This window comes from Hypanus sabinus, chromosome X1, assembly GCF_030144855.1.
Source record: "Hypanus sabinus isolate sHypSab1 chromosome X1, sHypSab1.hap1, whole genome shotgun sequence".
NCBI lineage: Eukaryota > Metazoa > Chordata > Chondrichthyes > Myliobatiformes > Dasyatidae > Hypanus > Hypanus sabinus.
In genome coordinates, this window is record NC_082738.1 from 4060283 (window position 1) to 4086114 (window position 25832).

The 25832-nt window shown below is 41.1% G+C and overlaps 1 protein-coding gene across 1 annotated transcript in view; it reads right to left on the bottom strand.

Annotated features, from left to right (window-relative positions):
* scn4aa (sodium channel, voltage-gated, type IV, alpha, a) overlaps nucleotides 1-25832 on the bottom strand; it is a 208052-nt gene that overhangs the window by 93593 nt on the left and 88627 nt on the right. Inside the window, exons 5-9 of the mRNA XM_059955687.1 lie at nucleotides 19534-19662; nucleotides 8231-8322; nucleotides 6432-6695; nucleotides 2859-2922; nucleotides 1090-1231 (exon numbers count right to left, since the gene is read on the bottom strand). Of these exons, the coding sequence (XP_059811670.1) occupies nucleotides 1090-1231; nucleotides 2859-2922; nucleotides 6432-6695; nucleotides 8231-8322; nucleotides 19534-19662 (691 nt within the window). The remainder of the gene's footprint in view (nucleotides 1-1089; nucleotides 1232-2858; nucleotides 2923-6431; nucleotides 6696-8230; nucleotides 8323-19533; nucleotides 19663-25832) is intronic.

Genomic DNA, 25832 nt, shown 5'->3' on the forward strand with positions numbered 1-25832 from the left:
TACCTTTGAAAGTAGTAGCTCAATAAAGTCTAACTAATAAACATCCTAAAGATTTTTTTGCAACAACAAAAAACTCGCTGCTGTGAATAAGAAATTTTAACTGACTTTTGAAAGTTTTCTTGTAAGATGGCAGTTTAGAAATACTCCCTTAATAAGCTAAAAAAAAACATTCAAAGCATAAAAAAAATCATTCAAAACATATCTTGCCAGCAAAAGAATGATCTCAATAAGTCCATGCTCTCTTGAAAGCCTGCATTTGGGCACAATTAGTGGAAACACCCTTTATGATCAATTCCCTCTGGAAATGTGGCCAGCTTTGTAGATGGGACCAGGTTCCAACACAATGTTTTTAAAAAAGAGTTGAAAGATTGCGGAAACTCCAATTGTATTGAATACAATTCATGCTTTAAGTTGCACAACTTTTTGCTTACATCAAGGAAATTGCACTGGAAAGACCAAAGCAATCAAGATGAAACTCATAGGCAGTAAATTTTATCTCTAGAGACACTAGAATTAAAACCCTTCAGAGCAAGTAAAGCACATCATTAATAATAGCACCATATCTTTTCTCACATCAATATAACTGGAGAAGAAGGTGGAATAGGGTGGGTAAAGAGTGTGACAGAAAGCAAATGAATGCAATAGAGATAGAAAGCAGTGAGTAGGAAGGCAGAAATAAATAGAAACTTACAGATAGAAATGAAGAAAAATAAAATTAGTTTAAAGGGAAGGTTAGATTCTGAAGAAATGCATGAGAAGCAGATAGAGAAAGAAGACTGTACTTTTAATAATACCAGTGAGATGTTATAAATATACAAAAATAGCTTATGGCTATATTTTGCTTTAGCTTTTTCTCCCTAAGCATAATAGCTTCCAGCTCTTCATGGCCACCTACAGAGCATCCTTGCAGTGTGCTGCACAATTTTGCATATCCAGTCTGCTCAGCTTTCTCAGCTCGTTTGGAGCATTCATACCAAATCGTTTTACAAAAACTACTGAGGTCCTTTCTAACTCCACTCAGTAATTGTGCGTGAGGAGTGACGGGAGAAAGCAAAATAGATTCAGCGCAAAATGTTTGCTAACACTTACCAACTGGAAAAGATTTTCCCAGTAGTCTTGAGTCATAAGTCGAAAAAGTGCCAGAAATGCCCAACTAAAGGTATCATAACTGGTGTAGCCATAGTTAGGGTTTCTCCCAGCCTTAATGCACATATAACCATCAGGACATCTCCTGGAAAAGCCAGCAAATAATTAATTAGGGAAAATTCAACACCAGAAAGTGATGGCATGATACCTATCATGCAGCACTCTCAGCAAACAAATAATGTTCTTGAGAGATCTTAAAGAATTTCACTATCACTGCTTTTATGCTGGCAAAAGCAGCAGCCAATTTTCCATTGGCACGGCCTAGCAAATAACAATGAAATAACGAAGCAGGTAATCTGCTTCAGTGGAGAATGTTGGTCACAACACTGAGAAAATGTTCTTACACATTTTTATGTAGTTCCCCTGTGCCTTTTTCACTCATTTGAATAGACAAGCAGTGGCTTTACGTTAATGTCTCACCAAAATATTAAATCTCAGATAGTCCATACTATCTTCAATGAGAAACTGAAATTCTCTGATTGATTATGGTACTTCATATTCAATATAATATATTCATCAGTTTTTTTTAAAGCTTTGTCACAACAGAAAGCTTGGATGAAGTTGTCTCATTAATATCAAATGGAAGTATTGAATATCAACCCAAGAAGAGAGATGATTAAGAAATGAAGAAATATGCAGACTATGTTCTAAATGGGGAGAAAATCCAAAAATCTGAGATGCAAAGCGACTTGGGAGTCCTTGTGCAGAACACCCAAAAGGTTAACTTGTAGGTTGAGTTGGAGGTGAGGAAGGCAAATGCAATGTTAGCATTCATTTCCAGAGGTCTAGAATACAAGAGCGGGGATGTGATGCTGGGGTACTGGTGAGGCCTCACCTTGAGTATTGTGAACAGTTTTGGGCTCCTCATCTTAGAAAAGATGTGCTGGCATTGGAGAGGGTTCAGAGGAGGTTCACAAGGATGATTCCAGGAATGAAAGGGTTATCATATGAGGAATGTTTGATGGCTTTGTGTCTGTACTCGCTAGAATTTAGAAGAATGATGGGGGGGGGGGTGGAATCTCATTAAAACCTTTTGAATGTTGAAAGGCCTAGACAGAGTGGATATGCAAAGGATGTTTTCCATGGTGGGGGAGTTTAGGACAAGAGGGCACAGCCTCAGGATAAAGGGCTGTCCATTTAAAACATAGATGTGGAGAAATTTCTTTAGCTAGAGGTGGTGAATTTCTGGAATTTGTTACCACAGGAAGCTGTGAGGCCAGGTTTTTGGGTGTAGTTAAGGCAGAGCTTGATAGGTTCTTGACTGGACATGACATCAAAGGTTATGAGGAGAAGGCCGGGAACTGGTGGTGACATTCAGGACTCGCTCTACTCTAAATGAGAGGATTGTGGACTCAGATTTCAGGAGTGGGAACTGAATACACAACCTTCCAAGCCAGACACCAGAGGGCCCGTACTCAGCTCTGGCTGACAATATGTTAAGCAGCGCGTTAAAAGTAGCCAACAGAGGAAAATAAAACATATTAATTCCTCTTAAGTTAAAAGAACAATCTCTGTATACATGTGCACTCAATCAGAGATTTATCACTAAGAACAGGTGGTTCTGTCACATTTCCTGCCCATCAACTGTTGATTCACTTTCCCGCTGCTCAGTATTGAAATAATCATGCAGTGATAGACCCAGCCCAAAGGTTTCTGCAGCTTTCCAATGTGATTGTTATATCAGGAATTGAAAATAAGAGGAGGTAACCTACCCAGCATCTGAGCCATTCCCACACAGCAGAGCATCAGCAGCATCTTCAAGAAAGTAGTGATTTTCTTGGGGTTCAAAAAAAAACAAAAATATTTTTAGCATTCTTAGGTTGCCCATGCACAAAGACAAATGCAAACTCTTGCGCTTGTGACATTAAGGTCTTTAGAGTCTTCTCTACTTGTCATTGGTATTTCCTCCTTTCTGCAGCTTACTTTGATTGGAATCGATAATAAATTGTCTTTCTTATCTGCATTTACAGTAGGATGTTAAAGAGTAATTTAGAAAATATGTGATTATCCTTTGTACCTCACTGAGTTATTGAATAGGAGAGTCTTAGACAATTTAGGATGCAGAACAAGATCATTCAACCCACATTATCCGTGACCGCATGGGTTTCCTCCGAGTTATCTGGCTTCCTCCAATGTTCCAAAGATGAACAGCATGGTTAGGGTTATTAAATTATGGGCATGCTATGTTAGCGCTGGATGCTTGGAGACACTTGCGGGCTGCCCCCAGCACATCCTCAGATTGTGTTGGGCATTGAAGCAAACAACGCATTTCACTGTATGTTTCGATGTACATATAACAAATAAAGCTAATCTTTGTCCACACCAATTGGAAAAAGGAGCTTCACAACTAAAGTCACACTTCATGTACTGTTCAAATGAAATGAGGATGTACATATACAGTATTCTCATCCAGATTCTTACCATCATCAGAGTGAAATAATTTTTGTTCATCCCCTATTGGATTAAAGTTATATTCTTTTCAAAAGTAAAGCAGGATCAATGGCTACAGCTTTGCTTCTGCAATACCTGACAACCATTGGCTTACAACAGTCGGCGGAAGAATGCTAGGATAGAAAGTGTGGAAGTAAGAAGTTAAGCGCATTATCAATAAAAAAAACAATGCATCTCATCCAAATCTGTAAAACCTGGTCTGTTCAAGAGAATGGGCAATTCCACAACCATTCAACAGCATCTGTTCCTTAACCATCGAAGAGTTTCTGAAATTGTGATCAAGATACTTCGAGGGGTTCAGTTAGTTGACTGGCTGGGAGAAGAGCAACGTTAATTCTGACACAAAAATGCTTAAAAAGACTAGAAGTCAGAATAAAATACCTGTTTAGTATCACTATAGTGGATATTATAACAGGGATTCAACAAAATGGGCAGAGCTTTGAAGGAGGAAAGTTCTGCATTTGTGATGGTATCAATGTGAAACAGTGGTGGCAAACTCCTTCATATTTATCCATTTAACAGACTAATATGGACAAGAAGCATTTATGGTTACTGAAGAGCAGACAGTGGCTGATGAATATCAATCACAATGCAGAATATTGTTAGCCCACCTTTTCAATCTTCTTCAACAGAATTCTGTACCTCACTTTCAACAAGCATCCTTTTGGATTTAAGTACAATTTACAGCACTAAAGGGTACTTGTTCAATCACTGGTGCCCATACACTAGAACAAAGGTTAAATAATCTCAGTAGGCAAGCTGCAATAAGAAGATCTTCTGCAGGTTTTGGGGTTGCGCTCCAAGTCATTGCCAACTTAATACTTAAACAATAGGAGAAGATTGGTCTTCACAATGTTTGTGAAAGGTCTTCTAATTGTCTGCTTCCACTGTGCAAGACCATTCTCCAAAAATAAAGGTTCACAGTAAAAAAATGAAAAATGTGGATCACTTTCCATATTTCAAGAGCCACCATTATGCCAGCACAGACTTAGGTTGACTGAAGAATAGGGTGTTTGAAAATTAAGAGTTTTAACCTGATACAAAGCTCACAGACTACAGGGAAGTAGTGATACCTGACTCTAGGCACTGGAAAGGTAGCACGAACAGTGTCTCTGCAAAATCTTTCAAATTCACTGGAAGGATAATCAAATCAATATCAGTCTTCTCTACCAGGCCACCAGGAGGCCCAAATTCAGCTCTGCTGGAAAGCCACACTGGTCACTAGACCAGCATCAAACCTGTGAAATGGACAGTCTTTTTCAAACTCTGTGATAACCACCCTGAATCAAGGATGTTCTGAAACTCTTCTTTTAAAAAAGTCAACATCTACATAGACTCTAGGAATCCCTGGCCCATGACTGCTCAGGATAGCAATGAGAAACTTAATTCCATACTGTCAAATTGTGCACTGCAACTTGCCTATTGCCTATCACTACAGCAGGTCTACGAAAGATGCAATCTCACTGGCTCTCTACTTGGCCTTGGATCACCTGGACAACAGCAATATCTACATCAGGCTGCTGTTTATTGACTACAGCTCAGTGTTCAACACAATCATACGCTGAATTCTAATCAACAAGCTCCAAAACCTGGGCTTCTGTACCTCCCTCTGCAACTGGATTCCTCGCTGGAAGATCACAGTCAGTGCCGATCAGAAATACCATCTCCTCCTCACTGACAATCAACACTGGCGCACCTCAAGGATGGATGCTTAGCCCACTGCCGCACTCTCTCTACACCCATGATTGTGTGGGTAGGCACAGCTCAAACACCACTTATAAATTTGTCAATGATTTAACTATTGTTGGCAGAATTTCAGATGGTGATGAGGAAGCATACAGAAGCGAGATAAATCAGCAGGTTGAATGGTGCCACGGCAACAACCTTATATTCAATGTCAGTAAGACCAAGGAATTGATTGAGGACTTCATGAAGAAGAAGTCAAGGAAACACACAACAGTCCTCATTGAGGAATCAGAAGTGGGAAATGTGAGCTGTCTCAAGTTCCTATGCACAACATTTTGATGCAATTAGAAAGAAGGTACAATAGCAGCTATATCTTATTAGGAGTTTGAGGGAAATTGTATATCACTAAAGACACTCACAAATTTCTACAGATGTACGGTGAAGAGCATTCTAACTGGTGGCATCACCGTCTGGTATGGAGGAACCACTGCACAGGAACGGAAAAAGCTGCAGGAAGTTATAAACTCAGCCAGCTCCATCATGGGCACCAGCCTCCCCAGCATTGAGGACACCTTCAAAATGCAATGCCTCAAAAAGTCAGCATCCTCCATTAGGGACCCCCATCATCCAGGACATGCTCGTTTCTCATTGCTGCCATCAAGGAGGAGATACAGGAGCCTGAAGACACACTTAATGTTTTAGGAACAGCTTCTTGCTCTCTGCCATCAGATTTCTGAATGAACAATGAACCCATGACAACTACCTCAGTACTTTTCCTCTCATTTTATACTACTTATTTAATTTAATTTTCATTTTTATATATATTTTTTATTGTAACTTTATGGTTTTTATTATTATGTATTGCAATGTACTGCTGCCGCAAAACAACAGATTTCATGACATATACCAATGATATTAATTCTGATTCTGATTCAGATAGCCAGAAGAAAGAGTGTATCATCTCTAAAATCTCAGACCCCTCCATTTTGTCTTGTTCCAACTGCCCCATCTATTGAAGGATCTATGATACCCACATTGGCCTCATCAGTCACTTCAAAATCAGAATGGAAGCGTCATCCTTGACCCCAAGGAACTGCGTTAGGAAGAGAATACTTAATCAGAAGTCATGTAAGTTACACAGACTGTACCTTCATTATTAACGTAGTCATGCCAGTTAAATCCACCAGTGATGTTACCAACCAAATTGTCCATTCCGGACCCATCTTCAATGAAGGTATTATTGTAAAACAGTTCTGCTGGTGGAGGCCATATCACACATTTGTGCCTCAAATTTCCCATAAAAAGCTGGAGACCAATAAGTGCAAATACACTTAAGCAAAAAACGGTCAGAATCATCACATCGGATAATTTCTTTACCGACTGGATCAGAGCTCCAACAATAGTTTTCAATCCTAACAAACAGAAAAAAACATGCCGTTATAATGAATCCTTGTCCGATGATAGGAGTATGTTTTATGCCATGAATGTATATCTTACTAATTACAAAGTACAGCAGCAATGAATTTGCCTTTCCATTTAAAATTCAGCACAAATTGGGATTTAATTAGATAGTTATTTTAAAAATTAAAGTTTTAACATTGTCATCACAACTTTAAGGAGTTCCTCTGCTAGTTGCTTTTTGATTATCCCCTAAATGATCATCATATCTCTTTTACTGAGACATTGTTAACTGACAGAAACTACCGAAACTTGATGGTCTACCAGCACACGGAGATGTCCGTGGGGGAATGCTGCCGACTGGCACATCCTCGGCTGCAGGAGTACGTGCTGAGAGACGCACTCAAACATGGTGCAGCCACCGCAAGGGCCTGGTGGGGAAGGACCACAGTCTAGGGTTCTTCTCCCACAGGAGTGGGGGGTGGGGTGTATACCCCTCAACAAGGGAATGTGAATATGGAATAACAGAGTGCCACGTGGGTGGCGAAAAGTGTGAAAATGTAAAGACCGTAATGGAAACAGTTGTAAAGGATTGAGAGTCATTGAATGGTTTATTGTATTTAATTTTATTTTTGAATAAAGTATATTTTGTTTAAAAAAACTACATATAACTCAATGCCTTATAAAGAAACACCCACTGTGGTAAATAGTCTATACACTGTAGCTCAATAAAGTGGACTATGAATTTTGATAATGAAAGTTATTATTATCAATGCAATCAAAGACTTGCACTGTTTTAGAAGCCTGCCTGTCATTTCTGAGAGAGGAATTCAAATCTGTCTCCTTGCTCTTAACATTCCATGGATCCTACATTTGGACTTGTTCTACTTCCTGTAGATTTAAAAGAAGATTAAAACAAAAATCCTAATTGTGCATTAGGTGGCAGTCCCACAAAGAGAGATCATTAGATGGCTGGAGTTGATATAGAATTACTAACACAAAATCCTCTTCTGAGTCGTGGAATATTGTTAGAGCAGTGTAGTGGGAACTTTGTGCACCTGTCAAGGCATTACTTTTAAAGGGATTCTGACAGTGGAAGTTGAAATGAAAAGAATTCCATTCCACAGGATTAACATCCCTCTCTCATGCCAGCTCAGATAAACCCTGTGTAATTGCCTTTATTCATAACCTGGCAGTTGATATTTGTATTTACAAATTCTTGAAGACTCTCACGGGTATTTTCATACTTTCTAACATTTCTCTGAAAAGGAGAGGATGTTAAATGGGTGCCCCTATTTTGAGACTATGCTGTCTAGTTCTGACCTGTTCATGAGCAAAAATATCCTCTCAGCATCTACCCCAAGCTAGTCTAAGAACCTTGCAGTTTGATAAGATTGCCTCATTCCTTAGAAATGATGCATTTTTGTCTGAGTATCTATATTCTAGTTGAACATATATTTAGCAGCCATGCTAGTTGAAGTGAATAATTTATTTACATAATCTAACCAGCAGCATAATAAACACACACATTTATTTTCCCAGCACCTACCTGGAATAACTGTAATGGTTTTCAATGCCCGCAGAACACGAAAAGTTCTTAAAGCAGAGACATTACCCAAATCCACAAACTCAGTAACGTATCTAATCAATGAAAACAGCAGAAAGAGCAACAAACTTTTATTAAATGCTGTTGATTCAGACACTACAATATTATTGATAGATAGCTGTATTATCATTGACAGAGAATTGTGGGAAGGGACAGAATTTCTCTAAAGGAGCATTTCATTAATATGCAAAGTTAAATTAAAATGTCTTAATAAAGTAAGACTTATATTTAAAAGGTGTGAGAGGAATGGAATTGCAGAATAGGTGCATTAGATCATTGATGAAGTTTATTTTCCCACTATTTTAACCCAATTACTTAGAGTAATTGATAGAGTACTCACTTATTAAGACATCAAACAGAGGAACGGTTTGTGAATGAGGAAAGACTGATGTACAGTTCTTATACACCTGCATCCTCAACACAGTCCATCTGATAAAAGCAAGTACAGAGTCAAGATTCTACAAATGGCTAATAAATAGGTTTTCTATTTTTAGGTGATCTTGATTGAGGGACAAATATCTATCACAACTTTGGAAGAATTCTTTAATCTCCTTCCACAAGATTCCAAGATGCTAAGATGGTGCTGGTGATTCACAATGACGTGTTGCAGGCTGCGTACTAAACTTCTAAATATACGTCTTCTGAACTACTCTCACTGCAATCTGCAGCCTGTAATTTCCATTAAAGCAATGTACTGTCTTAATGAACTAGTGATTTCACAATCTTCTGAAGGGCTCAGTGGACCTCCAAAGCACACAGGTTCAGCACTTATAAGTGGATGAAGATCGTTGGGAGGCGGGGAGTACTCCAAGCCAAGCTGAAATGCCAAGCAATGATAGTTCCTCTACCCAGCATTGTGTTAGCAATTGTACAGTTGCTGGAGAACAAGACTGAGGACCTAAAGGCAAGATTGCTGTATCAAAGGGAAATGAGGAAATGTTGCATTCTGTGTTTCATGGAGACACGTCTCACTTTGAACCCGAGGGCTTCTTGATACACCGAATGGACTGAACTGGTGATTCAGAGAAGGCACAAACTCCCACAGAACCCAATGACCTTGTGATTTCAGTCTCTGAGACCAAGGTGAGCACATCCTTCAAGAGGAAGAATCCACAGAAAGCATCCAGCCCAGATGGGATACCTGGAGTACCCAAGACCTGTGCTGATAACTGGCTGGAGTGCTCATTGAGATCTTTAATGTTTCACTTTGATTGCATGTGGTACCTACCTGCTTCAAGCAGGCTTCAATTATACCAGTGCCTAAGAAGAATGTGCTTCAATGACTATCGTTCAGTAGCACTTACATGCATTGTGATGAAGTGCTTTGAGAGGTTAGTGATAATACATATCAGCTCCTGCCTGTAAGCAATTTGGATTCATTCCATTTTGCCTACCAGTACAACAAGTCAACAGCAGATGTCATTCATTGTTTCTACGCTTAACCCTGGAACATCTGGACAGCAAAGATGCATACATCGGATGCTCTTTACTGACTATAGCTTGATAAAGAGCATCCATCATCCCCTCAAAACTAATCAATATGCTTCAATACCTCAGCCTCAATACCTCCTTGTGCAATTGGATCCATGATTTTTTCTCTTGCAGACTCCATTCAGTTCAGATTGGCAACAACGTCTCCTCCACAATCTCCCTCAGTACAAGTACACCACAAGGCTCTGTGCTTATCCCCCTGCTCTACTCACTTTATACTTATGACCGAGGCTAAGCACAGTTCCAACACCATATTTAAGTTTGCTGATGACACCACTGGCATTGGCCGTATCTAAGGTGGTGGCGAATCAGCATATAGGTTTGTTTGTTATGTGCCATATTATGTGATATGGGTGATCATGGTCTATCCATGACCATGACTGTCCTTGGCAAATTTCTCTACAGAAGTGATTTGTTATTGCCTTCTTCTGGGCAGTGTCTTTACAAGACAGGTGACCCCAGCCATTATCAATACTCTTCAGAGATTGTCTGCCTGGCGTCAGTGGTCATATTACCAGTACTTGTGATATGCACCAGCTGCCCATACGACCAACCAGCACCTGCTCCCATGGCTTTGCGATACCCTGACTGGGGGGAGCCAAGCAGGTTCTACACCTTGACTGAGAGTGACTTGCAGGCTAGCGGAGGGAAAGAGGGCCTTACATGTCCTTTGCAGAGACACATCTCCACCCCACCGCCCACAGCATATAGGAGGGAGATTGAAAATCTGGCTGAGTGGTGCCACAACAACAACCTCTCACTCAATGTCAGCAAGACCAAGGAGCTGATTATTGACTTCAGGAGGAGAAATCCGGAGGATCAGAGGTGGAGGGAGTCAGCAACTTTAAATTGCTCAGTGTCACCATTTCAGAAGATCTGAGCTGGGCCCAGCATGTAAGCGCAATTATGAAGGAACAGCAGTGTCTCTACTTGCTTTGGAGTTTGCAAAGATTCAGCATTACATCGAAAACTTTGACAAACTTCTATAGATGCGATTAGCCCAATCACTTGGATTACATATCACATATCACAGGAAAGTGGCTAGTGAGTGAGTGGGCCACTGAAGGAGTGGAGATTTGAGGCTTTGACTCGAGAGGTTTCGACGAGAAGAGGCTGAGGACAAACTTCACTCCAAGTGAGGTGAGGCCAGGTAAATTCCTTTCAAAGGAGAAAGTTTCAAAAGTTGAGGCAAGTATTGGGTAGGTCATGGCAGCTGAGATTGGCCCCGTGGTTTGTTCATCCTGCAGCATGTGGGAAATCAGGGATACTTCCAGTGTCCCTGACGACTATGTGTGCATGAAGTGTGTCCAGCTGCAGCTTCTAGCAGACCGCATTGAGCGTCTGGAGCTGCGATTGGATTCATACTGGAGCATCTGCGATGCTGAGAAAGTTGTGAATAGCACGTTCAGTGAGTTGGCCACACCGCAGGTAAAGGTTACACAGGCAGAAAGGGAAGGGGTGGCCACCAAACAGCGTAGCAGTAGGCAGGTAGTGCAGGAGTCCCCTGAGGTCATCTCCCTCCAAAACAGATATACTGTTTTGGATACTGTTGGGGGAGATGTCTCATCAGGGGAAGGCAGGAGCAGCCGAGTTCATTGCACCATGGGTGGCTTTGCAGCACAGGAGGGAAGGAAAAGGAGTGGGAGAGCTATAGTGATAGGGGATTTGATTGTAAGGGGAATAGATAGGCGTTTCTGCAGCCGCAAACGAGACTCCAGGATGGTATGTTGCCTCCCTGGTGTAAGGGTCAAGGATGTCTCTGAGCGGCTGCAGGACATTCTGGAATGGGAGGGTGAACAGCCAGTGGTCGTGGTGCACATAGGTACCAACAATATAGGTAAAAAATGGAATGAGGTCCTACAAGGTGAATTTAGGGAGTTAGGAGATAAACTAAAAAGTAGGACCGCAAAGATAATAATCTCTGGATTACTACCAGTGCCACGTGCTAGTCAGAGTAGAAACAGGAGGATATTTCAGATGAATACGTGGCTTGAAAAATGGTGCAAGGGGGAGGGATTCAAATTTCTGGGGCATTGGAACCCAATTCTGAGAGAGGTGGGACTGGTACAAACAGGACAGTCTGCACATGGGCTGAACTGGAACCAATGTCACAGGGGGAGTATTTGCTACAGCTGTTCAGGAAGCTTTAAACTAATGTGGCAGGGGGATGGGAACAAGTGCAGAGAGACAGAGGGGTGTAAAATGAGGGTAGAAGCAAAAAGTAGTAAGGTGAAAAGTAAAAGTGGCAGGCAGGCAAATCCAGGGCAAAAAGCAAAAAGGGCCACTTTTCAACATAATTGTATAAGGGCTAAGAGTGTTGTAAAAACAAGCCTGAAGGCTTTGTGTGTCAATGCGAGGAGCATTCGTAACAAGGTGGATGAATTGAATGTGCATATAGTTATTAATGAATATAATATAGTTGGGATCACAGAGACATAGCTCTAGGGTGACCAAGGATGGGTGCTCAATATCCAGGGATATTCAATATTCAGGAGGGATAGACGGGAAAGAAAAGGAGGTGGGGTAGCATTGCTGGTTAGAGAGGAGGTTAACGCAATAGAAAGGAAGGACATTAGCCTGGAGGATGTGGAATCGATATGGGTACAGCTGCATAACACTAAGGGGCAGAAAACGCTGGTGGGAGTTGTGTACAGGCCACCTAACAGTAGTAGTGAGGTTGGGGATGGCATTAAACAGGAAATTAGAAATGTGTGCAATAAAGGAACAGTAGTTATAATGGGTGACTTCAATCTACATATAGATTGGGTGAACCAAATTGGTAAGGGTGCTGAGGAAGAGGATTTCTTGGAATGTATGCGGGATGGTTTTCTGAACCAACATGTAGAGGAACCAACTAGAGAGCAGGCCATTCTAGATTGGATATTGAGCAATGAGGAAGGGTTAGTTAGCAATCTTGTCGTGCGAGGCCCCTTGGGTAAGAGTGACCATAATATGGTGGAATTCTTCATTAAGATGGAGAGTGACATAGTTAAATCAGAAACAAAGGTTCTGAACTTAAAGAAGGGTAACTTTGAAGGTATGAGACGTGAATTAGCTAAGATAGACTGGCAAATGATACTTAAAGGGTTGACGGTGGATATGCAATGGCCAGCATTTAAAGATCGCATGGATGAACTACAACAATTATTCACCCCAGTTTGGCAAAAGAATAAACCAAGGAAGGTAGTGCACCCATGGCTGACAAGGGAAATTAGGGATAGTATCAAGTCCAAAGAAGAAACATATAAATTAGCAAAAAAAAGCGGCACACCTGAGGACTGGGAGAAATTCAGAGACCAGCAGAGGAGGACAAAGGGCTTAATTAGGAAAGGGAAAAAAGATTATGAGAGAAAGCTGGCAGGGAACATAAAAACTGACTGTAAAAGCTTTTATAGGTACATTCATAGCAAAAGGATTTGAGTACAGGAGCAGGGAGGTTCTACTGCAGTTGTACAAGGCCTTGGTGAGACCGCACCTAGAGTATTGTGTGCAGTTTTGGTCCCCTAATCTGAGGAAAGACATTCTTGCCATAGAGGGAGTACAGAGAAGTTTCACCAGATTGATTCCTGGAATGGCAGGACTTTCATATGAAGAAAGATTGGATCAACTAGGCTTATACTCACTGGAATTTAGAAGATTGAGGGGGGATCTTATTGAAACTTATGAAATTCTAAAGGGATTGGACAGGCTAGATGCAGGAAGATTGTTTCCGATGTTGGGGAAGTCCAGAATGAGGGCTCACAGTTTAAGGATAAAGGGGAAGCCTTTTAGGACCGAGATGAGGAAAAACTTCTTCACACAGAGAGTGGTGAATCTGTGGAATTCTCTGCCACAGGAAACAGTTGAGGCCGGTTCATTGGCTATATTTAAGAGGACGTTAGATATGGCCCTTGTGGCTAAAGGGATCAGGGGGTATGGAGAGAAAGCAGGTACAGGGTTCTGAGTTGGATGATCAGCCATGATCATACTGAATGGTGTTGCAGGCTTGAAGGGCCGAATGGCCTACTCCTGCACCTATTTTCTATGTTTCTATGTTTCTATGCTCAAAGATGCTGTATATCAGTCAGATCACTAAAATCACTACTTCCGGAACAAAACAAGAGAGGAGAAGACACAAAAAAATCTTCTTTCCTAATGGTAAGAAATTAAAATCAGCTTTTAAACATAAGATTTATGTGTGGCCTAACATGGAACTTGAGCTCAGAACAAGCCCTTTGACCTAACTTCATGACACGTGAGATCTTCCTTCAATCCAAATGCACCCAGGATTTAATAGTATATTATATTCTTTCCTTTCATAAGTGCTTATCTAACTTCTGCTCAAATGCAATCTGCCAATAACCCCAAAGCAATCTGTTCATATTCATCATCATCATCACGTGCCATGATGTATGGCATGGGTGATCATGGTCTTGACTATGATTGTTCTTGGCAATTTTTTCTGCAGAAGTTGTTTGGAATTTCTTTCTACTGGGCAGTGCCTTTACAAGATAGCTGACCCTAGCCATTATCAATACTTTTGAGAAACTGTCTGCCTGGTATCAGTGATCGTATAAGCAGGACTTTTGGTAAGCACTAGCTGCTCATACGACCATTCACCACCTGCTCCCACATGACCCTAATCACCCACAGAAGGTGATGAATCTGTGAAATTCACTGCCATAGGCGGCCATGGAGGCCACTCATTGGGTGTATTTAAGGTAGCGGTTGATAGGTGCTTGAATAATCAGGGTATGAAAGGTTATGGGGAGAAGGCAGGAGAAGGCGGAGCTTCTTCTGAAGGTGGAGCTTAGGAGGGTTAATGGCACCTACTGGCAGCTCCTTTGCTTGCATCTTCACAAACAGCTCTATTCCCATCTTTAGTATCTTTATTTTTCCCTTTCAGGGTTCTTTTGAAGACCCTGACCTAGAGTTACACAGTGGCTACAGTTCTTTGTGGGAATGGGACCCACTCTCAAGGTTTCACAACTGGCCTAAGAGCTCTGCTCGCCTTTGGAGGACCAAGATTTTGTGGCTCTGAAGAAGACAGGATCGGAGGTTGGTGTCCGAGCAGAAGAATGGTGTGTCGTGGGAAATGGAAGATCTAAGGCTGTGTGCCCAGAGACCAGAGACACCTCTTTCTCCCTTATTATAGAGAGAGAGAGAGAGAGAGAGAGAGAGAGAGAGAGTGAGAGAGACTGTGGTTTGTTGTATACCAGGTGAAAACAAATTCTTTGGGGTAACTGCAAGTCTATGTCTTTGCTTTTGCTTTGCTCACACTTGAGTGCTCGGTGGCCAGTGCTGATGCTTTTTTTGCCAGTGGGGGGGGGGTGGATTGTTGCTTGCTGCCACTTATGTGCAAGGGGGGGAGCTGGGGGGGGGGTACTTTGGAGTTCTAACATTTAACTGCTGTCCATTCTTCGGGGGCACTTCTCTGTTTTTGTGGATCGTTGTGAAGAAAAAGCATTTCAGGATGTATATTGTATACATTTCTCTGACATTAAATGTACCTATTGAACCTTTGAATGGGGTTGAGAGGGATAATACATCAGTCATGATGGAATGGCAGATCAGACTCGATAGGTTGAATGGCCTAATTCTGCCCCTACGCCTTATGGCCTTATGGTCTAAGACAATGAGGGGTGACTTCATTGAAACCGAGCAAATGGTGAAAGGCCTTGATAGAATGGATGTGGAGAGGATGTTCCCTATGGTGGGACACAGCCTCAGAATAGAGAGGAATCCTTTTAGAACAGTAATGAGGAGGAATTTCTTTAGCCAGAGAGTGGTGAATCTGTGGGATTCTTTATCACAGGCAGCTGTGGAGGCCAAGCTTTTATGTATATTTAAGGCAGAGGTTGAATGATTTTTGATTGATCAGGGCATGAAGGGATATGGAGAGAAGGCAAGAGATTGGGGCTGAGAGGAAAATTGGATCAGCCATGATGAAATGGTGGAGCAGACCCGATGGGCCAAATGGCCTAATTCTGCTCCTATAGTTCATGGTCTTAAAAATGCTTAGAAAGGGAAAAGAATTGAACTTGGAGACAAAATCTAAATGAAGGGTGATGAGTCCAGGACTAAAAGTGTTATATTTAAATGCATGCAGTATATGAAATAAGGTAGAAAATCCTATAGCACAGTTGGAAACTGGCTGGTATGATGTTGTAGGTATCACAGAGTTATGGTTGAAAGAAGTTGTGAGCTTAAGATCCAAGGTAACATCATTTCGAAAGGGCAGGCAGGTGGGTAGAGGTGTAGGGTGGCTTTGATGGGAAAAATTAAAATAAAATCCTTCAAAAGAAGTGACATAGAATTAAAAGATGTAGAATCCTTGTAGGTAGAGCTAAGAAACTGCAAGGGAATTATATACAGGCCTCCAAGCAGTAGCCAGGATATGGTATACAAATTACAATAGGAGATCTAAAATGCATGTCAAAAGGGCAATGTTATAATAGTCTTGGGGGAATTCAATATGCAGGTAGATTGGGAAAATCAGTTTGGTGCCTGATCCCAAAAGAAGGAATTAGTCAAATGTATACAAGATGACTTTTTAGAGGAGCTTGTGGTCAAGCCCACTAAGGGAAAGGCAATTCTGGATTTGGTGTTTGTGTAATGAACTAGATTTGATTAAGTAGCTTATGGTGAAGGAGCCCTTATCAGTGATCATGATATGATAAAATTCACCCTGCAATTTGAGAGGGTGAAGATAAAGTCAGATGTATCAGTATTACAGTGGGGTAAAGGGAATTACAGAGGTGTGAGAGAGGAGCTGGCCAAAGTTGATTGGAAGGGGTACTTGCAGGGATGACAGCAGAACAATAAAGGGTGGAGTTTCTGGAAGTAATTCAGAAGATGCAGGATAGATACATCCCAAAAGAATAAGATGTATTATAAAGGGAAAATGAGACAACCTTGGTGGACAAGGAAAATCAATGACAACATAAAAGCAAGAGAGGGCATACTATATAGCCAAAATTAATGGGAAGGTGGAGGATTGGAAAGACTTTAAAAACCAACAGAAAGCAACTAAAAAGCCGTAAAGAGAGAAAAGATGAAATATGAAAGTAAGCTAGCCAATAGTATAAAAGAGGATATGAAAAAGGTTTTCAGATATATAAACAGCAAAAGATAGTCAAGAAAGTAGGTATCGGACAATTGGAAAATGACACAGGAGAGGTCATAATGGGGTACAAGGAAATGGTGGATGAACTGAATAAGTACTTTGTATCAGTTTCCACTGTGGAAGACAATAGCAGTACGACAGAAGTTTGAGAGTGTCAGGGGGCAGAAGTGAGTTAAGTTACCATTACTAGGGAGAAGGTTCTTGAGAAGCTGAAAGGTCTGAAGTTTGATAAGTCACCTGGACCAGATGGTCTACACCACAGTGCTCTGAAAAAGATGGCTGAAGAAATTGTGGAGGCACTAGTCATGATCTTTCAAGAATCACTAGATTCTCGGATGGTTCCGGAAGACTGGAAAACTGCAAATGTCACTCCACTCTTTAAGAAGGGATGGATGCAAAAGGCAGGATTATAGGCTGCTTTGCCTGACTGCAGCGATTGGCAAGGTGTTAGAGTCCATTCGCAAAGATGAGGTTTTCGGGTACATAGAGGCACAAGATAAATAAGGTAAAGTCAGCATGGTTTCCTTAAGGGGAAATTTGCCTGGAAAATCTGTTTGAATTCTTTGTAGGAAAACAACAGGCAGGATAGTCAAAGGAGAATCAGTGGATGTTGTTTATTTGGATTTTGGGGTTGAATTTTATGTCAAGCAACATACATAAGACAAGGATGAAACTTGTAGTCTTACACAACCTTTCTTGACCTCAGATAATCCCAAAACATTTCACAACTATTGAATATCACTGAGTGCAGTTGCTTGCTGTGTCATTGTATACACACAGTCAACTCCCATACATGGTGATCAGGGACAAGTGCATAATTCGTTGTATGATAAATAATAGCCAGGACATCAAGGGAACTTTTTTGCTCTGCTTCAATAACATTGAGACCCTTATGTTTACCTGAAAAGGAAGCAGACTCATAATCAGAAGGTCCACGGAAATACTGTGCAACATCCACTTTGTTCCCAGGTTTCTGTAATATCCTGTTTTACATTTTAATATCTGTTAAATTTCATGTGCTGGTTTGGGCAGTAGTGGATGATATCCGGATTCCTGATATATGCAAATACCCAGTTCAGGAGAGGAAGCCTATTCTGCTCTTAGAACTTTCATTATTACTCAATTCCCGGAGGCAGAAGTAGAAAGTTAATATAGCCACAAGTGCTGGAAGGTTTCCATTAACTTGAATATTAAAAATATTTGTTGCTTGGCTCCAGTATTTTGTGACATGACCATAGCATTTTAAATAAATTTTGCTGGCCTGGACATTTTGTTGTGGTTTCCATAAAACAGTTGTTGCTTTGCAAATGAATCCACTATAAGTTGTTTTAATATGGTAAGAACGTAGTCAGGAAACTTGCCCGCTAGCAATGGGCATCAGAGAAGCACTGGCATTCTGCCCACAATTGTTGATGTACATTAAAGGGGCTCACACATATATACCACTGATGATATAAAATGAAAATGTTCCATTGAATCTCCATTGCTCGTAAAGAGAGGCACATACCCATCATGGTTGTATACACAAGGGACATTAAATTAGCATTTCAAACCCAGTAACCAGCAGGTCAGATGGCAGTTATGGAGAATATGTACGCAAGGTAGAGCAGGAGTTCAGTAGTTTAGCTGGGTGATCATTGTTTATGAGTATATGGATAGAACTGACTTTACAGATAATTTGCTGATTATTGTTTAATAGTTGCATGTCACTTTTTTGCAGGATTTGAGAGTGGAGGTGGTCAAGTCACGTCACTTTTTATTGTCATTTCGACCATAACTGCTGGTACAGTACACAGTAGAAATGAGACAACATTCCTCCAGGACCATGGTGCTACATGAAAAAATACAAAAACTACACTGAACTACGTAAAAACAACACAAAAACTACACAAGGCTACAGACCTACTCAGGACTGCATAAAGTGCACAAAACAGTGCAGGCATTACAATAAATAATAAACAAGACAATGGTGAGGAACAGTTATGATATATTTTATTTTGGTGAAGTGGACAGAGGTGATGGTTAAAAAAGCAGGAGAGAGAAAAGTCCTTGCAATGTACCAATGAAGAAGAAATCAGAGAGAAGAAGCAAAACTGCAAAACACAACAAGCTGTTGAGAAGGAGCAAAAATTCCATGACCCTTGCTTCATGCTGGAGGTTTGCACCAGAAAACAGTTCACTAAATCTTAAGAGAAGTGCTATCAAGGAGGTTCAGTGGCACCTCCTTCAAATGCCTAACAATATATGACAATTTGAGGACTTCAAAGTGGATGAGTTCATATGTTCCCATTGTAACACAGCTGTCCATCTGACCTCAAGTACACTGATGCATAAAAGTTTATGGAGTTAAGATAAGGATGGAGAAACATCCCCAAATTCACTTATATAGGTATATCTCCAAAGGGATGTATCCTTTCCTTGCCTTCACCTCTATAAATTTTTTAGGTTGAACAATAGGAAAACACAAATAGAAGTAATTGTTTCATGCTAGTGCCAGTTCCAATAGATATGCTGGCAATAAGGAGCTCCACTAGCCATGACAGTGATCTGGCAGACAGTGCACAAAATATTTTGTCTAGCATGTTTCACAATGTGAATGAATCTTTGCAACTTTTACCTTTAGGAATTTTATGGTAATTGTAGTACTTACGCCATTGTGATGACACTAAAATCCAGCCAGTTCCAGGGATCTCGGAGAAATGTGAAGGATTCAATTACAAATCCTCGGGCAAATATCTTTATCATTGATTCAAAAGTGTAGATCCCAGTGAAGGTATATCTGCCAAAAATAATTGAGACAGTTAAGTAGAAATATCCACTTTGCTACTTCATTGAGTTAAAAGAGTCTTAGAGTCATAGAACACTACAGCATAGAAAGAGGCCCTTCAGCCCATCTGGTTCATGTCAAACTATTATTCTGCCTAGTTCCATTGCCTGTCACCTGGACAATAGCCCTCCATACCCATCTTATCCATGTACTTATGCAAACTACTTTGAAATGTTGCAATCGAACCTGTGTACACCAGTTCCTCTGGCAGCTCGTTTCACACACACACTGCCTCCTGAGTAAAGGAGTTCCCCTCAAGCGCTCAGACCGAAGGTTTGAGATGTGTCTATTTTAACGCAAGGAATGTTGTGAACAAAGAGGATGAGCTTAGAGTGTGGATTAGTACTTGGAGATATGATGTGGAGGCCATTACAGAGACTTGGATGGTTCAGGGACAGGAATGGTTACTTCAAGTGCCGGGTTTTAGATTTTTCTGAAAGGACAGGGAGGGAGGCAAAAGAGGTGAGGGTGTGGCACTGCTGATCAGAGATAGTGTCACAGCTGCAGAAAAGGTGGACACCATGGAGGGATTGTCTACGGAGTCTCAGTGGGTGGAGGTTAGGAACAGGAAGGGGTCAATAACTCTACTGGGTGTTTTTTATAGGCCGGCCAATAGTAGCAGGGATATCAAGCAGCAGATAGGGAAACAGATCCTGGAAAGGTGTAATAATAACAGAGTTGTCATGATGGGAGATTTTAATTTCCCAAATATCAATTGGCATTTCCCTAGAGCAAGGTGTTTAGATGGGGTGGAGTTTGTTAGGTGGGTTCAGGAAGGATTCTTGACACAATATGTAAATACGTCTACAAGAGGAGAGGCTATACTTGATCTGGTATTGGGAAATGAACTTGGTCAGGTGTCAGAACTCTCGGTGGAGAGCATTTTGGAGACAGTGATCATAATTCTATCACCTTTACAATAGCATTGGAGAGAGATAGGAACAAACAAGTTAGAAAAGCATTTAATAGGAGTAAGGGGAATTATGAGGCTATCAGGCAGGAAATTGGAGGCTTAAATTGGAAACAGATGTTCTCAGGGAAAAGTACAGAAGAAATGTGGCAAATATTCAGGGGATATTTGCGTGGAGTTCTGAATAGGTACGTTCCAAAGAGACAGGGAAGTTATGGTAGGGTACAGGAACCGTGGTGTACAAAGGCTGTAATAAATCTAGTCAAGAAGAAAAGAAAAGCTTACAAAAGGTTCAGAGAGCTAGGTAATGTTAGAGATCTAGAAGATTATAAGGTTAACAGGAAGGAACTTATGAATGAAATTAGGAGAGCCAGAAGGGGTCATGAGAAGGCCTTGGCAGGCAGGATTAAGGAAAACCCCGAGGCATTCTACAAGTATATGAAAAGCAAGAGGATAGGACGTGAAAGAATAGGACCTATCAAGTGTGACAGTGAGAAAGTGTGTACGGAACTGGAGAAAAGAGCAGAGGTACTTAATGAATACTTTACTTCAGTATTCACTATGGAAAAGGATCTTGGTGATTGTTGTGATGACTTGCAGCAGACTGAAAAGCTTGAGCATGTAGATATTAAGAAAGAGGATGTGCTGGAGCTTTTGGAAAGCATCAAGTTGGATAAGTCGCCAGAACCGGATGAGATGTACCCCAGGCTATTGTGGGAAGCGAGGGAGGAGATTGCTGAGCATCTGACAATGATCTTTGCATCATCAATGGGGACAGGAGAGGTTCCCAAGGATTGGAGGGTTGCAGATGTTGTTCCTTTATTCAAGAAAGGGAGTAGAGATAGCCCACGAAATTATAGACCAGTGAGTCTTACTTCAGTGGTTGGTAAGCTGATGAAAAAGATCCTGAGAGGCAGGATTTATGAACATTTGGAGAGGCATAATATGATTAGGGATAGTCAGCATGGCTTTGTCAAAGGCAGATCATGCCTTACGAGCCTGATTGAATTTTTTGAGGATGTGACTAAACACTTTGATGAAGGAAGAGCAGTAGATGTAGTGTATATGGATTTCAGCAAGACATTTGATAAGGTACCCCATGCAAGGCTTATTGAGAAAGTAAGAAGGCATGGGATCCAAGGGGACATTGCTTTGTGGATCCAGAACTGGCTTGCCCACAGAAGGCAAAGAGTGATTGTAGATGGGTCATATTCTGCATGGAGATCGGTCACCAGTGGTGTGCCTCAGGGATCTGTTCTGGGACCCTTACTCTTTGTGATTTTTATAAATGACCTGGATGAGGAAGTGGAGTGATGGGTTAGTAAGTTTGCTGATGACACAAAGGTTGGAAGTGTTGTGGATAGAGTGGAGGGCTGTCAGGGGTTACAGTGGGACATTGATAGGTGCAAAACTGGGCTGAGAAGTGGCAAATGGAGTTCAACCCAGATAAGTGCGAGGTGGTTCATTTTGGTAGGTCAAATATGATGGCAGAATATAGTATTAATGGTAAGACTCTTGGCAGTGTGGAGGATCAGAAGGATCTTGGAGTCCAGGTCCATAGGACGCTCAAAGCAGCTGTGCAGGTTGACTCTGTGGTTAAGAAGGTGTACGGTGTATTGGCCTTCATCAATCATGGAATTGAGGTTAGGAGCCGAGAGGTAATGTTGCAGCTATATAGGACCCTGGTCAGACCACACTTGGAGTACTGTGCTCAGTTCTGGTTGCCTCACTACAGGAAGGATGTGGAAACCACAGAAAGGGTGCAGAGGAGATTTACAAGGATGTTGCCTGGATTGGGGAGCATACCTTATGAGAATAGGCTGAGTGAACTCGACCTTTTCTCCTTGGAGCGACATTGGATGAGAGGTGACCTGATAGAGGTATATAAAATGATGAGAGGTATTGATCATGTGGATAGTCAAAGGCTTTTTCCCAGGGCTGAAATGGTTGCCACAAGTGGACACAGGTTTAAGGTGCTGGGGAATAGGTGCAGAGGAGATGTCAGGGGTAAGCTTTTTACTCAGAGAGTGGTGAGTGCGTGGAATGGGCTGCCAGCAACAGTGGTGGAGGCGGATACGATAGGGTCTTTTAAAAGACTTTTAAAGAGACTTTTAGATAGGTACATGGAGCTTAGTAAAATAGAGGGCTACAGGTAAACCCAGTAATTTCTCAGGTAGGGACGTATTCAGCACAGCTCTGTGGCCCGAAGGTTCTTTATTGTGCTGTAGTTCCCTTACAGTGGTGCTAGAAGGTTAGTGAACTCTTTAGAATTGCCTCTTTTTCTGCATAAATATGACCTAAATGGGTTCAGATCTCTAGAACTTGCTAAAGTCTCTGTTCCTGCATCCACTATAAGAAAAACACTGAACAAGAATGGTGTCCATGGAAGGACATCACAGAGAAAACCATTGCTCTCCAAACAAAACATTGCTGCATGTCTCAAGTTTGCAAAATTCCACCTGGATATTTTACAATGCTTCTGGGACAATGTTCTGTGGACAGATGAGAGCAAAAGTTGAACTTTTTGGCAGAAATGCACATTGCTATGTTTGGAGGGAAAAGGGCACTGCACACCCACACCAAAACCTCATCCCAACTACAATGCATGGTGAAAGGATCATTATGGTTTTGGGCTGCTTTGGTGCCTCAGGGCCTGGCCGGCTTGTGATCATTGAGGGAACAATGAATTCAAAATTGGATCAAGACATTTTACAGGAGAGTGTCAGGGTAGCAGTTCGTCACCTGAAGGTTGTTCATGCAAGGTATCCCAGAAATATTGATGAACTGAAACTGTTTTGTATGGAAGAATGGCCTAAAATTCCTTTTTACTGTTGTGCAGTCTGATCAGCAGCTAGAGGAAACATTTGGTGGATGCTATTGCTGCTAAAGGAGGTTCTATCAGTTATTAAATATAAGTGTTCACATACTTTATTCCAGCCTGGACTGTGAATGATTAAAGAATGTGTTCAATAGAGACATGAAAAGAACAATTGTTTGTTCTTAGTATAGGCAGATTGTGTTTGTCTATTATTGTGGCTTAGTTGAAAACCAGACCACATTTATGAGTAATTAAAGCAGAAAACTAGGTAATTGCAAAGGGTTCACAAACTTTTTCTTGCAACTATACACATTCCACCTTTCACATGAACCAATGACCTCTAGTTCTAGTCTCACCCAACCTCAGTGAAAAAAAGGCTGCTTGCATTTATTTTATCCAGACCCCTCATGATTTTGTGTACCGCTATCAAATCTCATCTCATTCTCCTACACTCTAGGGAATAAAGTCCTAACCTTATTCAGCCTTTCCCTGTAACTCAGGTCCTAAGTCCCATCAAAATCCTTGTAAATGTTCTCTATATTTTTGCAATCTTATTGACATCATTCCTGTAGGTAGGTGACAAAACCTGCATACAGTACTCCACATTTGGCCTCACCAATGCCTTATACAACTTCAACATAACATCCCAACTCCCAAATGAATGAATGCTTTGATTTATGGTTAATGTGCCAAAAGCTCTCTTTACAATCTTATCGACCTGTCACGCCACTTTCAATGAATTATGGACCTGTATTCCCAGAGCCTTCTGTTCTACCACACTCCTCATTGCCCTACCAGTCACTCTGTAAGTCCTACCCTAGTATCTCTTCAAATGAATAAGTATAATTTTTTTGTGTTATTTATTTAATTGGGTTCTCCTTATCCAGGTTTATGACTTACATGAAGATCTGATCACATTTTAGTCATATTTATGCAGAAATAAAGAAAATTCCACAGCGTTCACAAACTTTCTAGCACCAAAGTATATTTTATATGTGGATAATTAACCTAAACCACCCATGTGTTTTTGGGATGTGGGAGAAAGCCAGATCATCTGGAGTGACTGGGAGAACATGCAAATTCCATACACTGGAAGTCGTAACTGGATTGCAGTCAGTGTAGCTGTGAGGCAGCAGTGCTGATAGCTGCACCACTGCATGCATTGTTATGATCAACTCAGCCAAAGGATAGGGGAGTAGTGTATCAGAATTCTTATTGCTCTCCCTGTTGCTTATTTCCATCCTACAATACGCTGGGACACATCATCAGTGATGTAACCTGGAGTTATTGGGTGTTTCGCATCTTTCAATATCAGGCACTCTTACCCAGGCAACCTAGCCAGGGTTGATCAGACCTGGGCTTGTGACGCAGCAGCATTGGTCCATGGGTGAGTATTCAATTAAGCAAATATTTAGTCCTTGGGTTATTTCTGAGTAGAGGACTGACGCAAAGAAAAGAAACTAGATGACTGAATTCATGCTCCAAAAAATTCTTAGCAACAACTACATACAGTATACTTAACAAAAACTGAATGAACTAATCTATCGAATGAGAGAAATTAATGGAGTAAATGCCATTAGAAATTGCTAGGCTATTTTTCCCAATCTTTGCAAAGTCAATGTGCACCCGCATCATAAAACCTTTCTCCCCTTAATGCAAAGCTTTCTGGATCATTTCTTTGATCTTTAAGCCAAGAGTGAGATTGTTTGTCAATCCCATTCACAATTCCTTAGTCAATGAAACAATCCATCCCTGTGTGCAGTAATACCAAGATAACTTTTGGGCAGAGGTTGCTTGTGGTGAGTTACTCAACTCGGAGCATCACGTTGTCTTTCCATCATTTTAAGGCACAAGTGAGATAAAATATTTTACACTTGCCTGGATGAGAACAGCTCCCATAGCTCCTAAGTAGGTCAATATAATCTGGAACAAATTAGACTGTTTGATTCACATCAACCAATCTAAACCCTCATTCTAACCACCAACAGCAGAAGTACGACAATGTGTACAGTCCACAAAATGCACTTTAATTACTCAGCTAATCTACTATGGTAGCACCTCTCAAACCGATGGCCTCAAGGACACCGGGGAGTACCATCACCTGTAGGTTCCCCTTCAATTTACACATCATCTTGATTTGTAACATTTTCACTAATCCTTCATCACTGCTGAAACTAAATTCTGGAATTACTTTTCCAGCGGTAATGTAAAACACATTCAGCAAAAGAATTGTAGACGTCCAAGAAGGCACCTCACCACGATTTTCTCAGGGGAAGTTAGGCATGGGTGGTAGTGGCAGTGAAACACAGAGACCCTTCCCCCCCCAAAAGGAAAACTGAATAAAAAAAGGGAAGTTTGAATGGAGGGTGAGTGAGTAAAACAGTCATCGACAAA